Source organism: Halichoerus grypus, chromosome 6 (assembly GCF_964656455.1).
Source record: "Halichoerus grypus chromosome 6, mHalGry1.hap1.1, whole genome shotgun sequence".
Taxonomy (NCBI): Eukaryota; Metazoa; Chordata; class Mammalia; order Carnivora; family Phocidae; genus Halichoerus; species Halichoerus grypus.
In genome coordinates, this window is record NC_135717.1 from 111864239 (window position 1) to 111881100 (window position 16862).

Consider the following 16862-nt stretch of genomic DNA (forward strand, 5'->3'; position numbering starts at 1 on the left):
AATGGACTTACTGCGATTAAGATCTGGGCACTGAGCAATAAATCCTTGGGGCATGACAAGTAATTGCACATCTTGCATTATACCCTGTGTGCAAAAAATTTTTAAAAAGATGTATTACTTTCATCTACCCAAATTATGTTCAACAGTCAAGTTCATGAAGGAAAACATTACAAGATAGACTCACCAAGATCCCTAAACAACATTTTTTGAATACATCACTTCTACTTCAGACCAAAGGGAAAGAAATACATCGGGCAAAATAGATGATTACCCATGTACTCTCCTATTGATAATATTTTTAAAGCCTTAAGATTAAATGTCAAGATACAATTAAGAGGGAATAGTCATGTTGTTTTGAGAAGTTATTTTTACTTAGCCACTGGAGAAAAGCTTGAAAATGACCTTTAAAAATCAACCCGAAAATCACTTCTGGTTTCAGCAACAGTGAAACTGATACCAATTTTAAATTAACTGCAGCCATCAAAAAGAAAGAGATAGAAAAACTGAGTCATAAATGCAATACTCATTTGAGCATTTCTCATTTTTCAGTCGGACCTTTTAGAACTAATTCGTCAATTTATAAAGGACAATAGATTCATTAACCAGCTGCCACAAGACTTAGCAACAAGTCTTTAGGAGTACAGAAAGTTTAGCGTGAAATTTTTAAACATTCCAGCAGCAAATAACCCCTTTTACACAGAGGGCCACGTCACATGTCTATAGGTAAAATTTACATGTATCCTTAGTCACTAAGGCTTAATTAGCTTCCATCTTCCTGGGCTCTTAAACCAAAGGCCAATGGTAACTCATCAGACACACTCCAGCTGTCCCTTTCATCTACCACCCCTCTCTCTTCCTTCATCAACTTTATATACTTTTTAATTAATATTTCACTTTATTCCTCTGAAAAATGCAAACAGAATGTCTAATGACAGGGTGACAGGACCAGCATATTATCAAGACAATTTTGAATGTACCTACAAAATATACCAGTCAAATATTGGCCGTATCTCCTACATGTTTAATCTAATTAATAGCATAGTATAAGAAAAGTGTCGGTATGAATGATAAATATTGTAGTATACCACGTGGAATTGCTGGATCTGTTGTTTGCTTGGGGTTTGGATTAAAAAGGCAACTTCTATACAAACTCCTATCACTTGGAAGCAGCAACATGAAAACAAGGCTACCATGTATGGTTAAACACTGTACAACTCCACTGGACACCACTCACAGTCTACAGTAAAAATTATGACCCCGAGAGTACACATAATTGATGTGTGAGAAGGATTCTAAGGCCACATCCAGGCTCCATGGGAAAGACTGCCATGGTTAAAAAGAGGAGAGACTTGACATCTACAAATGTGCCATCCCTCATGTGGTATAAAAGCACTCATTGTTTAGGATTTGTGAACATGGAATCAATTCCTCATGACTGGCTTTGGGCAAGTCACTTAACCCCTCAGAGTAGGTTTATGCACAGGTAAAAGGGAAAAAAAAGAGCCCGCATCAAGGCCAGTAAGACTAAGATTCAGGAATAACGCATAGAAAGCACCTGGTTTCCAGGTAACAAACAGTTTAAGTAAGTTTAAAAAACACCTTCCCAGGTTACAGAGCTTACTTAGAACACAACTTCAAAATCACTAGTACCTACTCTACCCAGAAACCCATGAGTCAGACTCAGCACCTATTATTCTTCAGTTAACAACCATTCGCTGAACCACTTCTATATTATAGGCACTGTCTTAGTCCCTGGGGGAAAATGATTACACTACGGGCTTGCAGTCAAGCAATTTTCTGGACTTTATTTCTTCATCCTTAAGATACAGAAATTTAAATGAGATGTCTTTTAGATCATCTACAATGATGAAATTCTATGAAGTGTGTCTCAAAGTAGGCACTAAAAAAAAAAAAAGAGAGACAAATTATGACTGCTTTCTAGTTTTGACAGATTGTGCATATATATGTATTCCCCTTTCACATTCTGTAGTACAAAAAGACCATGAGTAGTGAATATTGAAAAGTTTTCAATCCTCTGTTATTAACATCCATGTAAAAGTATCATCAAAGGTGACGTTTCAGTGGCGGATAGTTTATTTGTAAATTAACATCTTAGGTATTTATTATTTTGAATGCCTAATCTCAACAATGATATGTTAGTTTCCCGATTGCTACTTTGTGATTATCTCTGTAACGTCTAAAGATCAAATTTATTCAGGAAAAAAGAGAAAATACTGTAGGTCAGCTAAATAAAACACTGTGTAAAAAAAAAAACAACAGACAAAATAGAAAAAATATACAAATCAAATTATTTTGTTTCACACCACAAAAAGCAAAACATAATTTTCCAAACTCATTAGAAAGCATTTATATTTCTATGCGCTATCATCAGCCCTTAGCCAAAAAATACCTTAAAATATCCATGCGCATTATTTCTCTGTCCCAGCCAAAATGTTGTGCCCAGAGGCAAGTCTGTGGAGGGCTTTTCCACCACTCTCTCGTATATTCTGCAAAAAGGAAATATCAGAGTAAGCAGTGTGAGTTAACAGTCATTAGAATCTTCCACTTCATAAACTGAGAACATTTCACTTACTTATTGCAGTCAACATGTAAAATCAGATGGGAGGCACTGATGGCTAAGGAGAGCTTGTGCCACTTGTCATCAGCCAAAATGTATGGAAAGACTTCCGTGTGCGGGTGGTGACTGCCTGACCGATAATGCAGTCTGACTTCATTCCGATGGCCACTGCTCTCCAGTTCCAGGTACCTGTGCAGAGAAGAGCCCCATGGGGCCCAGGGAAAATAAAGTTCCAAAATTACTGACATGACCTCCAGCCCCAGAAAGATAGAGTCTAATGTTTTTCCTATTCCTCCCACTGAGTACAACTAAACACTACATTGTAAACAGACATAGGAAGAGTCTAAAAGATGGAGTAAAGAAAGAAAATCAGACCCAAGGTACTGGTTTCCTAGGTTTTCTTTTGGCCTCATATATCCCAGACTTGGCTGAGGAAGCCAGCAACCTGGAACACTAGTTAGTGTAGACCAAAAAAAAAAAAATATATATATATATATTTATATATTTTGGGAGATATATATATATCTCCCAACAAAAGCTTGCTCTCTTTAGCCAAGGGCCAGGAAAGGGGAAGCCTGATAAAACAAAAACTTTTAGAGAATAACCACTCTATTCCAACCAAACATCACAGAAAAAAAACTGGCCCCATCCCCAAATAGACTAGTAAAGCTCGTGGGGAGCCTAGATTTCTACCTTCTTGAGGCACCCAACACCTCCACGAGGGTGGTGATGGAAAAGGCCAAGTCGAGAATGTTCATCTATTTTTTAAAGATTTTATTTATTTATTTGACAGAGAGAGACACAGCGAGAGAGGGAACACAAGCAGGGGGAGTGGGAGAGGGAGAAGCAGGCTTCCCTTGGAGCAGGGAGCCTGATGGGGGGCTCGATCCCAGGACCCTGGGATCATGACCTGAGCCGAAGGCAGACGCCCAGTGACTGAGCCACCCAGGGGCCCCACAAGTATTCATTTAATTCAACAAGTAAATTCTATAATAATAGAGAGGTGTTTGCATTTAAAAAAAAAATAACATCAGCAAACACGCTGCCCTGTTGCTATAAACCTGTCAGTTCTTAGCACACTGAGGCAAGAACCCTATTGCTGCTGTCAGGTAGCCTCCTAGATACTATTAGAAATGTCACCTGCACTGGATTCCTAAACTTGAGGCACGAGAAGTAGCCTGAATAACAATGGGGCTGACACCATGCCCTACAAACAAGAACAACTTCAGAAGTTAAACATTTTACCAAAATCTACATTTTCATTAGCATCATTCACTCAATTAAAAAAAATGAATTTTAGATTCACAATACACAAAAAACAGGTAGTGAAGAGAAAAACAAATAATGATGTAAAACACTTAGAAGTGTGCCTAGCACATGGATAGGATTCAATAAATATTAGCTCTCATTAAAAGAAGGGAAAACAGGTTGAAAGAAGTTAATCCAAATCTTCAAAACCAGTAACTATTAAGATATATAAAACCATAGGAAGATGTGAAGTTGCATGAACATATGATTATTGCATAATTATAAGTTACAAAGTATCTTAATGAACACTGGGTCTATTTTAATGAATCATTTTTCTAATAACAGCCATATTCATTTCCAGAAGCCCACTGTTTCCCACTGGGTGGTGTCTCAGTGGGAGGCAGGACTGGCTCGCCCCCTCTCTGCCCCCCGCCAAGGCTCAGCAGAACGGAGTGGTTAAACACCCCAGCCCTAAAGCCTGAGGACTCACATCCCAGTACCCCTCCCAAGAGTGGCCAGCTACTTCACCTCTCTGTACCTCATCTGGTCACTCAACTATAAAACAGGGATATGAACTGTACTTGCTTCAATGGACATCTGTAAGGACGTGAATGAGTTAATTTAAGAAAGCCTCAGAATATTACTCAGTACACACAAAAAACTCAATAAAGATAGTACATGTTAGTTATCTTTTTCAATTCAAAAAGGAAAGTCGTCAAATCCTCCCTCTTCTTTCCCATGGTATAGCCAGGAATGGGCTGACGACACACTCCAGCAATCAGACACTCTTTCCTGAGGCTCCTTTTTTTTTTTTTTTTTTTTTTTAAGATTTTATTTATTTATTCATGAGAGACAGAGAGAGAGAGGCAGAGGGAGAAGCAGGCTTCCTACGGAGCAGGGAGCCGATGCAGGGACTCGATCCCAGGACTCCAGGATCAAGACCTGAGCCGAAGGCAGACAATTAACCCACTGAGCCACCCAGGTGCTCACTTTCCTGAGATTCTTGATGGAGCACAGCCAACGAGGGGAGTGAAGAGGCACCCACAATGTGCTAGGGCAGCAGCATCCTGGTCAGCTATGTTCAGGTCACTCTGCATCTTCCTTCCTGTTTGCTGGCCCATCAGGGTGCCTTTGGTTATTACCTGTTTCAAATTCTGATGCCCCAGGCTCCCATCAGTTCTGTAAGCTGCCCTCCTACCCATTGCCTCCAAAGTCACCTTACAGCTAGAACCTTAACTGATATATTACAATTGTGACCATGGAAAAAACATAGAATAAAACATATCAACATTTTTAAAGCTATTATTGAGTGATATAACTATGAGTGATTTTTAACTTTCTTTTTACTCTTCTTTATTTTCTCTTTTATGCTCAATAAGCATTTGTTACCTTAAATTAAAAACCACATTTTAAATCCCAAGAAGGTAATTTGTCACACCTGAACATATCATGTCTCCCTGATCTGTTATTCATAATTGTGAGAAGTCATTAAAATCAGAAATAAAGTTCACCTTTTATAATAATTTATGCCCTTGTTATTCAAATATCCTTTGCATTGGCAGAAATATAAACTAATTTAAGATCAGGCTTCAGAGAAATAGGCGACAGTTGCAGGACATCATTCATTTTAACAACCTCCTTCATAACTCAAGATCAAGGGATGAAAATAAGGTCACGTCTCATCTGACAAAAAAGGTTGCACACACACATGAAATGAGACTTTTTCTGCTGCCTTAAATTAAACCTAAAGAGAACGATCAGATCACCTCAGTACAGTTCTTCCTCAACTTGCAACGGGGTTATGTCCTGATAAACCCATCACAAGTTGAAAATGGCATTTAATACACCTAACCTACCGAGCATCGTAGCTTAGCCTAGCCTCCCTTAAACATGCTCAGAACACTTCTATCAGCCTACAGTTGGGCAAAATCATCTAAAGCAAAGCCCATTTTGTAACAAAGTGTTGAATATCTCAGGCAATTTATTGAATACTGTACTGAAAGTAAAAAAAAAAAATACAGAACAGTTGTATGGGTATAGACTAATTATAAGTGTATCGGTTGTTTACCCTCGTGACTGCACGAGGGAGCTGTGGGCTCACTGCCGCTGCCCAGCATCATGAGAGAGCATCATACCACACGTCACTAGCCCGAAGGAAACCAAAATCAAAAATTCAAAGTATAGTGTCTACTGAATGTACAACACTTTCTTACCACTGTAAAATTAAAAAATGCTAAGGTCAACCATGCTAAGTATAGGACCGTCTGTATATTAAGCTAGAAGCCAGTTGTTAGTCACCTGAAGAAAAGCTACATGTACTTCTGGCACCAAATATATTAGAGAAGCTCATGGAAGGCACAATTGCTAAGGAGTTACATGCTCAGGCTCCGGAACTGAAAACCCAGTTCGGCTTCTCATTACCACCGTTGCCCCCACTTCCCGCTGCCTCAGTGTCCTCATCTGTAAAATGAGGAGTCACTGTGATAATCCACACAAAGCAGGGCATCTGAAACACAGTAATCACCCAATAAATGGTAACTATTGTATCATTTGTCAATACATAATCCCAGTTATAAAGTCCAGCCTCTTAAAAAGCCAATTCTTGAATCACAAGCAATTTTGAACACATTTTGTTTAAGTGGAAGAATGCAGAAACAGGAGACAGAAGTTCCAGGCAAAACAGAAGATTAACCAACTCATAGAAACTAGTTGACACCTTACAATTAAGGGCTCTAGCATAACCAACAAAATATGAGAAGCAGAGTCCAGTGGTAGGGCCAAAATTATTGTGAGTTCAGCAGCTTGCCCATTTGTTGTACAAAATTGCCTCTTTCACCTTGTCACTTCCAGTGATTCCCTCAGATGTTAAGGGAGATGGGAGAATAGGGGAAAAGTGTATTTTTTGGCATCCTTCATTAGAACCGTATTGATTCGGTTTTTGTTAGTTCGCTTGTTTTTAACGGCATTTGGTCATCAAAGCCAGGTGGTATAATGTGGTAATTTAAGAGGCCTCAGAGACTTACTCCTGTCTCCACTCGTTAGTGTTCTTATGGATAAGTTCTTATGGATAAGAACCATATGATCATTTCAATAGATGCAAAAAAGCATTTGACAAAGTACAAAATCCACTCAAGATAAAAACCGTCAACAAAGTAGGTTTAGAGAAAACACACCTCAACAAAATAAAGGCCATATCTGAAAAACTCACAGCTAATATCATCCTAAATGGAGAAAAACTGAAAGCTTTTCCTCTAAGGAACAAAACAGAGATGTCCACCCTCACCACTTTTATTCAACATAGCACTGGAAGTCCTAGCCACAGCAATCAGAAAATAAAAAGAAATAAAAAGCATCCAAATTGGCAAGAAAGAAGTAAGACTTTCACTATATCCAGATGATATAATACGCTATATAGAAAACTTGAAAGACTCCACCAAAAAAGCCACTAGAACTGATAAACAAATTCAGTAAAGTCACACGATATGAAGTCAAGATACAGAAATCTGTTGCATATTTATACACCAATAATGAAGCAGCAGAAAGAGAAATTAAGGAATCAATCCCATTTACAACTGTACCAAAACCAATAAGATACATAGGAATAAACTTAACCAAAGAGGTGAAAGAACTGTACTCCAGAAACTATGAAATACTGATGAAAGAAACTGAAGATGACACAAAGAAATGGAAAGACATTCCATACTCATGGACTGAAGAACAAATACTGTTAAATGTCTATACTACCTAAAGCAATCTGCACATTTAATGCAATCCCTTTCAAAATACCAATGGCATTTTTCATGCAGCTAGAACAATCTTAAAATTTGTATTGAACCAGAAAAGACCCTGAATAGCCAACGCAATCTTAAAAAAGAAAAACAAAGCTGGAGGCATCACAATTCCAGACTTCAAGTTATATTACAAAGCTCTAGTGATCAAAACAGTATGATATTGACACAAAAACAGATCAATGGAAAAGAACAGAAAACTCAGGAATGAACCCACAATTATATGGTCAATTAATCTTTGACAAGGCAGGAAAGAATATCCAATGGGAAAATAAATATCTCTTCAACAAATAGTGTTGGGAAAACTGGACAGCAACATGCAAAAGAATGAAACTGGACCACTTACTTACACCATACACAAAAACAAATTCAAAATGGATTAAAGACCTAAATGTGATACCTGAAACCATAAAAATCCTAGAAGAGAACACAGGCAGTAACTTCTTTCACATTGACTGTAGCAACTTCTTTCTAGATATGTCTCCCGAGGCAAGGGAAATAAAAGCAAAAATAAACTATCAGACTACATCAAAATAAAAAGCTTCTGCACAGCAAAGGAAACAATCAATAAAACTAAAAGGCAGCCTACAGAATGGGAGAAGGTATTTGCAAATGACATATCTAATATAGGGTTAGTATCCAAAATATATAAAGAACTTCTAAAACTCAACACCCAAAAACCAAATAATCTAATTTAAAAATGTGCAGAAGATATGAATAGACTTTTTTCCAAAGAAGACATACAAATGGCCAACAGACACATGAAAAGATGCTCACCAACACTTATCACCAGGGAAATGCAAATCAAAACCACAATGAGATACAACCTCAAACCTGTCAAAATTAACACACACAAAACACACAACTAAAATCAACAACACAAAAAACAACAGATATTGGCAAGGAGTGGAGAAAGAGGAACTCTCTTGCACTGTTAGTGAGAATGCAAACTGGTGCAGCCACTCTGGAAAACAGTATGGAGGGTCCTCAAAAAGTTAGAAATACAACTACCCTACAATCCAGCAATCACACTACTAGGTATTTACCCAAAGAATACAAAAACACTAATTCAAAGGGATACCTGTACCCCTATGTTTTTTGCAGCACTATTTACAATAGCCAAATTATGGGAGCAGCCCAAGTGTCCATGGATAGATGAATGGATAAAGAAGAGGTGGTATACATATAATGGAATATTACACAGCCATAAAAAAGAATGAGATCTGGCCATTAAGACAGCATAGAGGGCATTTCACTTATATATGGAGTTTTAAAAAAAAAGCAAATGAATAAACAAACAAAAAGCTGAAACAGACCCATAATTACAGAGAACAAGCTGATGGTTGGCAGAGGGAAAGGGTTAGGAGGATGGGCAAAATGGATGAAAGGGAGTGGGAGGTACAGACTTCCAGTTAGAGAATAAATAAGACACAGGAATAAAAGGCACAGCATAGGGAACATAGTCAGCAGTACTCTAATAGCATTGTATGATGCCAGATGGTATCTACACCTGTGGGGATCATAGACCTGGGGAATCACTACGCAGTACACTTCAAACTAATGTAAGGTGTGTGTCAACTACACCTCAGTTTAAAAATAAAAGACATCTAGGAGCACCTGGGTGGCTCAGTTGGTTAAGTGACTGCTTTCAGCTCAGGTCACGATCCTGGGGTCCCGGGATTGAGCCCCGCATCGGGCTCCCTGCTCGGTGGGAAGCCTGCTTCTCCCTCTGCCTCTGCCACTTCCCCTGCTTGTGTTCTCTCTCTTGCTCAATCTTTCTCTCAAATAAATAAATAAAATCTTTTAAAAAATAAAGTAAAATAAATAAGAGACATATGAAGCATGACTATTATTCCTCAGAGTTATTCCACTTCTCTACAGAGAGAAAGTGGAATGAATTATCCCCAAATCTGGGAAACCATCTGTGATAGATGTTATTGGTCAAGTAGAGTTCAAAAAATAAATTATATTTGCTACATCCAATTCTCATAACACCTTCAATTTGATATGAAAGGATCCAAAAGTAGACATAGGTTGAGCACAGCTCATAAGGGAATAACATGCTCATTATTAAATTAATAAGTCATTTAGTACATAAGATACCATGTACTTAATTTTACTTTAAAGTATGGTTAATATGTCACTTTTTAATATCTGATTTGATTATTCAAATCAAGCTCTTCTGTGAAAAAATAAAACTCAACCCTTTCTGATTATAGTTTCACCTGTTAAAATGGTTTAAATCAGCTCTGCGTTGAAGGAAAGAACTTGGTGATCTCTAAAAATCCAGTTTCTACATAAATTAAATATTATCAAGGTTTCAGCTTAATTGAGATTGTGTGTGTGTGTATGTGTGTGTCTACCCAAGAGAATATACCAATGTTCCCGTCAATTTCTAGATACCATGGGCTAACAAGTATATTGAGGTATGCAAGCAATTGCACTATTTCAAAGAACAAACAACAAGCAATATTTATGGAAGAAAATGATATTCCCAAGTTGGTAACTTTTCATCTTCACCTTCAGCTAAAAAATGATTCATGATGCTTTTAGGGATACATCCATCTGGGGTGACTAAGTGGCACCCAAAGACCCTCGATGCCCTAAGATTCCATGCAGTATTTTATCTGGTTTCAAACCTTCCTCTTAAGCTAACAATTTGCTTTCCTTAGGTCCTAAAAATCAATAGGAATTCTTAGGCTGAAAGAGGTTAGCCTGTGTTGGAATTTTCGGCAGCTTTATATGTACCACGTTGTGAAACTATGGGCGGACAATAAAGGAAAAGCACTGATGCATGTAAGACAGCAAGAAGTTCTAGGCAAGCTGTATTTGAAAGAAAGGAATTAGTCACAGGGGAGAGTAAGTTGTCAATGCTGCAGCATCTGTTTTCTGACATGCTTCACGGGTCATCATGTCTCCTCTATCGTGCAGAATAAATAAGAGCCAAGGAAGAAGGTAATAGGATTCATGGGTCACCCACTGAGGTGACATTTTGCTCTTAGTGAGCCCATTACCTCGAGTTCCCATTGAAATGGGTACAGGACACCCCTAACTAGAGGAAACAGAACCAACCTGGCCCCAAATTCTAGCTAATAGGGAAATGCCAAAAAGGCAGGAGTCTTATTTTTAAGTGTTAGCATACATTTTTTATGGCGAGGCAGTTAGAAAAATTAAAAGACAAATATTTTCCCAGCTATGCCGACTGGTTTTGTTTACACTGTAACAAGTTCAGTGGGGCCATGATGATGCTGTTGAAACAAAGAAGTCAATTGTAAGGAAGAAAATTTCTGGATAAAAATGTTTAGTCTAACTGAAAAGACCCAACAGAGGAAAAATAGATGACTGTTGTCTCCAAGAGTAAAAGAAAGCAAGATTGCTAAGCCTGTCAACAGAGTTCTAGGATTTTGAGGGAAGTAGAAAGGCCATGATGGGGCTCTACAACAAGCAGAGAATTGTCAAGCGACTGGGTGGATGGGCTAGTTCAAATGTTGATTCTGCCCCTTATTGTGACCTCAGACATTGGATTCAACCATTCAGGGCCCTCTCCTTATCTGTAAAATAGGGATAAAAATAGAATAGGAATAACCTCCAAGACAGTGATGAGCACTTAATGAGATTAATCAATGCAAGGTGTTTAGAGGATGGCCTGACACAGTGTAGGAATTTAATAAAGTGTTGAATGTTAACAATGCAGAGAAAATATTCCAAGGCACCTAAGAAATCAGTCAACTACTACAAACCCTGAGATCAGCAGATGCTCTGTACTTCTCATCCTATCATTCCACCAATATCTTTCAGCCATCTGAGTGTCAGGCATTGTACCAGGCACAGGGGAGACTGGGGAAAAGAAACAAAGTCAGGCCCTCACAGAACTTCTTCTTCCATCATTTTCATCATGTTCCTGAATTGATACTCCCCAGGATGATGATTTGCTATAAATGTAGGCTTCCTCATTCATGTTTACATTCCTGTATTTCTGCCAAGTCTTTATTTTATATTATTTTATTTACATCACTTTATTTTTCTACTGTTTTCATATTTATTATTTCATATCATTCTACATTATTGAATCTATTTAGAAATGGTGAACTTAAAAATAAGCACAATTTTTCTTAATGCAACTTAACAAACCTCCTGCAATAGACCTTGAATTCTGACAAGTCAGAGGTTGGAAAGGTTTTGTCATATGTTTATTTCAGTTACTGCCTGATGAAAAACAGTCATATTTATTTTTAAATGAAGAAAATATGCATTTTTAACCTGTTAGAAATGTCAAAAAATGAAAATCCAATAACTAGATGAAATAAAATTTTTGAAAAACCATAATAAATGGGATAGAAATAGAAGGCTAGATGTAAGAGCCCATCAGCAAAATCTGCCTCTAACATATCTTATATAGTCTGATCTTGTTTTTATGAAAGTCTGTGATATTTTAGTCCAATAAATGCAATATGGTCTATAAAGCTAGCAAAGAAAGGTAGAAAAGCTAGGCAAATCACTGTTATGGAAGTAAGATGTTATTTTCTCTGAATCCATTCAATATAAATGAATTATTTTCATTAAAGAAAAATACAGTAGTTAACTTAAAGATGTATTACACAGTGAATGCTGATATGCACTTAAAATGAAGTATAAAAAAGTTTGACTTACTATATTTGGGGAATATATTTTTACATGATATATATTACTCAATTTTTACTAGAAAATGAATTTAAAAGTTAATATGAGTTTCAATTTTCAATGTCATTTTTTTATTCATGTCACTAAGAAGCAATACTTTATGATTCAGGTGGGTATGGTCAATGGATGTTAAGGACAGTGAGCAAAGGACTGATGAGGAATAGCACACTGGAATAAAACTGGTGTATCTCCCCATAAACTACTAATCGAAATCAAAGGGGAAAAATATTGAAGAGCCTGGCAGATCACCAACTTGACCAGGTGATCAAGGTTAACATCACGAGCTGTAAGACAGATTGACAAAGTGTACCACCTCTAGATGTGGTGTACTGAGAAGAGTCAGCATCATTTCTGCAGTATTCCCCGCAAAAACACATGGCCTGAGTGATGAGGAAACATCAGATGGACCCAAGTGGAGGGTGATCCTAAAGAATGACATGCCTATACCTCTAAGACCATAATGGATACCAAAGACAGAGAAAAGCTAGAATTGCTCCAGACCAAAGCAGATTATGAGAAGGGACAACCAAATGTAATATGTGCTCTTGGATAGAATGCTGGGCCAAGAAGGAAAAAGTGACATTGTTTAGATGGTTGGTGAAATCTGAATGGGGTGTGAAAACTAGATGATATTGTGGTGTCAATGTTGATTTCTGGACTAGGAGGTTATATATTGACTATATAAGGAGAGTGTCTCAAAACAAGGAGAGTGTCCTTGTTTTGAGAAAGCATTCACCAAACTATTAAAGGTGATAGAGAATATTGTCAGTAAAAGGCATATTGGAAAAAAAGATAGAGGGTGATGGAGCAAATGAGCTAAAATGTTACAATTAGGAATCTGGTAAGAGGAGATGTGGGAGTTCTTTTTACTACTGTCATAATTTTTCTTACAGCTTTGAAACTATTTCAAAAAAAATCTTTAATTAAAAGCAAATATTAACCTGGGAAAACTCTTGCATATGTGATTGAGAGTAGGTTGATGTCCTTTACATAAAAAAATAATTCTTACAAATAAGCAAAAAAATTGGCAAGATTGCCATATAAAAACGGGAAAGGATATTTACAAATCATTTATCAAATCAGAAACACCAACAACTTAAAAATATAAAAAAATTTACAAATTCACTAATATTTAAAGAACAGTAAATTTTAGAAATGATAACTATTTCTCAGATGTCATATAAGGAAAAAGTACTTACGTATAATCCTCAATGTTTCAAAATGTGTAGTTTCAAGTTTAAGTCATTTGTAAAGTAAATTTTTTTCTTTGTAGTTCACTCAAAAAACAAATCCTACTTACTTTTTGGTGATGCTTAGGGCATTTTTAGTGGCTAAATTAAATGGGTTTAAACTATTCAGTAATTCATGTATTATGTGTACATCCAGTATCCTTAAGAATAATCAAACATAATTTTTACAATACCTAGAGTTTTTAAATAACCAAAGGTTAAAGTATAGAGGAAAGATGACAGCATGTCAATCATCTTCTTTCAAAATGCTCAGTAGATAAAATCACTGAAAAGAAAAGGCAAAATATGAATGACTTTTATCCAGCTGTTATGAAATACATCAATACATGGTTTCAACCACAAAAATAAACTCCTCTCCAAGATCAGTGGAATTCAAATGTGCACAACAGCAAGGAAAATAAGATTTGTTAAGTGAATCGAAATAACATAAATTCCACTGTCAATAAGGACATCAAAATAACAATTAGCATGGACTTTTTGAAAAGGCAAATAACTAAAGGAAATAACAAAACAAGTTACAAATAAGCTGAATTTGGGGTGCCTGGGTGGCTCAGTCATTAAGCATCTGCTTTCGGCTTCAGGTCATGATCCCAGGGTCCTGGGATTGAGCCCCGCATTGGGCTCCCTGCTGGGCAGGAGGCCTGCTTCTCCCTCTCCCACTCCCCCTGCTTGTGTTCCCTCTCTCGCTGTGTCTCTCTCTTTCAAATAAATAAATAAAACCTTAAAAAAAAAGATTTAACAAATAAGCTGAATTTATTTCCTGTCACTTAATAAGAAACTGCATAAAGATCATAATTTTTTAAATGAGCTCTGTAAAATAATTCTAGGTTATTGATCAAAGGCCTACACAGCATTTAGGAAGCTTTACATTGACACTGGGAGACAAAAAACAAGAAGACTTTGAATGCTAAAGAATTAAAATATATTACAACAATTCCTCAACATTCATCTTGGAAAAGATCATTGAAATGTCATTGCTATATCAGTGTATGGCAGATTAAGAAAAGAGAATTAAATGAACCTTGAAAATTTTGTTATTATACTCTTGAGTTGTATTCAAAGAATCCAACTTTCTCCCAGAGACAAAAGAGAAAGAAATTTAAACACTATGAAGGATGTTACTTTTGATACAAAACAGAATCCATTTTCTTGGTAATATTGTAATTTAAAACTCTTTTAAAAATTAGAAAACATAATAGAAAAATAAAGATCCCACCTGACTAGCAGCACAATCTATAAGGTTCATAGGAATAGATCTAACAAAATGTGTGTGTGCCCTTTATGAAGATAATTATAAAATAGACAAAAGAGGATATGGAAAAAAATGGAGAAGTAAGCCATATCCCTGGATAGAAGAACTAACCACAATAAAAATGTTAATGTATATTAACCTATAAATGTGATATGATTTCAATACAAATACCAATGGAATTTTTTTCATAGAACTTACCAAATTAATTGTAAGTTTATATCGAAGAATGAAGTTTTAAACATAGCAAAAAATTCTCTTTTTTAAAGATTTGTTTATTTATTTGAGAGAGAGAGCAAGTGGGGGGGAGGGGGCAGAGGGAGAGGGAGAGAATCTGAAGCAGACTCCCTGCTGAGCACAGAGCCTGACCCTGGGCTTAATCTCAGGACTCTGAGATCATGACCTGAGCTGAAACCAAGAGTTGGACGCTCAACTAACTTAGCCACCCAGGTGCCCCATAAACATAGCAAAAAAATTCTTTTTTTATTTTTTGAAGATTTTATTAATTTATTTGCCAGAGAGAGAGAGAGCACAAGCAGGGGGAGAGGCAGAGGGAGAAGCAGGCTCCTTGCTGAGCAGGGAGCCCGATGCAGGGCTCAATCCCAGGACCCTGGGATCATGACCTGAGCCAAAGGCAGACGCTTAACCAACTGAGCCACCCAGGCGTCCCATAGGAAAAAATTCTTAATGGGAACAGACACCTGAATGATTAGAAGAGTTTTATAAAACTACAGTAATTGGACCAAGATGGCAACATAAGTTGTTCCTGACTTTCCTCCTTGCCCCCATTAAAAAAAAAAAACAAAACCTAAACTAACAACTATTCAACTATAACAAACTGAGAGAATTCTAGAACACAAGGATGAGGCCAAAGCACCCCCTGGACCTCAGAGACCAAGACAGACTGCCTTAGAAGGGTAAGAGAAGCAGCCACACGTTTAACTGTATTGCCAGCACAGCACCATGCTGGTCTCCCCTGAGCTTCCAGTCCCTCCAGTGGGAAAAGAACTCAGGAGTACAACCAGCATCCCTCCACCATTCGAATCACTTTGTGGGAGCCCCCTAGAGATTGCAGGGAAATCTACAGGGCTCCACCAGGAATGTCACTATGATGGAGAAGAGGGAGGGGCTTGAGGCAACCAGCACATAGATCTTAGCAGGCTGAGTTCATAGCTGCACTGTCCAAGTAGTCATCCCAACTAACAGCTTCGCTCATCTGCAGAACCTAATTGAGGGTTCACTCTGACCAGGAAACTCAGAGGTGCAGATCTCCCTGATTCAGATCCTCAAATGAGGAGTTTTGCCAGCCATAGAGCCCAATTTGCCCACCCCCAGGCAAGGAACTGAAACACAGCCCCACTCACTTTGGAGAGTGCCTTCATCCACATCTAACCAGAAGGGCTGACTCCACCTCCTAGAAGCAGTGCAGCCTGGGGGCACTTGAGCCAAGATGTGGGCAGGCAAAGCTGTAATGAGCATGAAGCATTCCCAGTCTATGCTCAGGCAGGGGGATTAATTCATAGCCAAGGCTGAGAGTAGCTTCCAACCCCTCCCAACCAGAGAGTCTGTTTGGGAAATTGAGAGTAGCTTGGAGTGGCCTCTTCCCTTCCCCCTCACCCCCCAAAAAGCTGAATCACAGCCCCACCTGCTGCGGAGTCTTTCAGCCCCCACTGACCAGAAGGGCTGGCAACAGCTCCTGGAAACTGCGAGGCCCAGCAGCACTCAAGCTGAGAGGAGGGCAGGCAGAGCCAACAGCTTGCAGAGCAAAGCCAGAGCTGCTGTTCAGTCAGGAGACTTGGAGTGCAGGTTAGCTTCAGTTACGATAACAAAGAGCTTTACCAGTTTTAGAGCTCCTTCTCCCACTGACCCAGGTAGGGAATCAAATTCACAGCCCCACTCATCACTGAATACAGCCTTCAGCCTGTGCAACCAGGGAACCTGCATAGCCCATTCAATAGCCCTATGTACAGTGGGTACTTGAAGAGAGAGCACAGCCCATGGCTTCCTACATCTGGAGAGCAAAACTGGTGGCCTCACTTGACTAGGGAATTCATTGCACACTCTGGCTT

At 38.1% G+C, this 16862-nt stretch overlaps 1 protein-coding gene across 4 annotated transcripts in view; it reads right to left on the reverse strand.

Moving 5' to 3' along the window:
- The window catches only part of NELL2 (neural EGFL like 2), a 324406-nt gene that overhangs the window by 238591 nt on the left and 68953 nt on the right, over nt 1-16862 (reverse strand). For all 4 annotated transcript variants that reach the window (XM_036067593.2, XM_036067591.2, XM_036067594.2 and 1 more), the window contains 3 exons: nt 2594-2767; nt 2411-2507; nt 12-84 (listed from right to left, as the gene is read on the reverse strand). In XM_036067593.2, coding sequence (XP_035923486.1) covers nt 12-84; nt 2411-2507; nt 2594-2767 — 344 coding nt within the window. The remainder of the gene's footprint in view (nt 1-11; nt 85-2410; nt 2508-2593; nt 2768-16862) is intronic.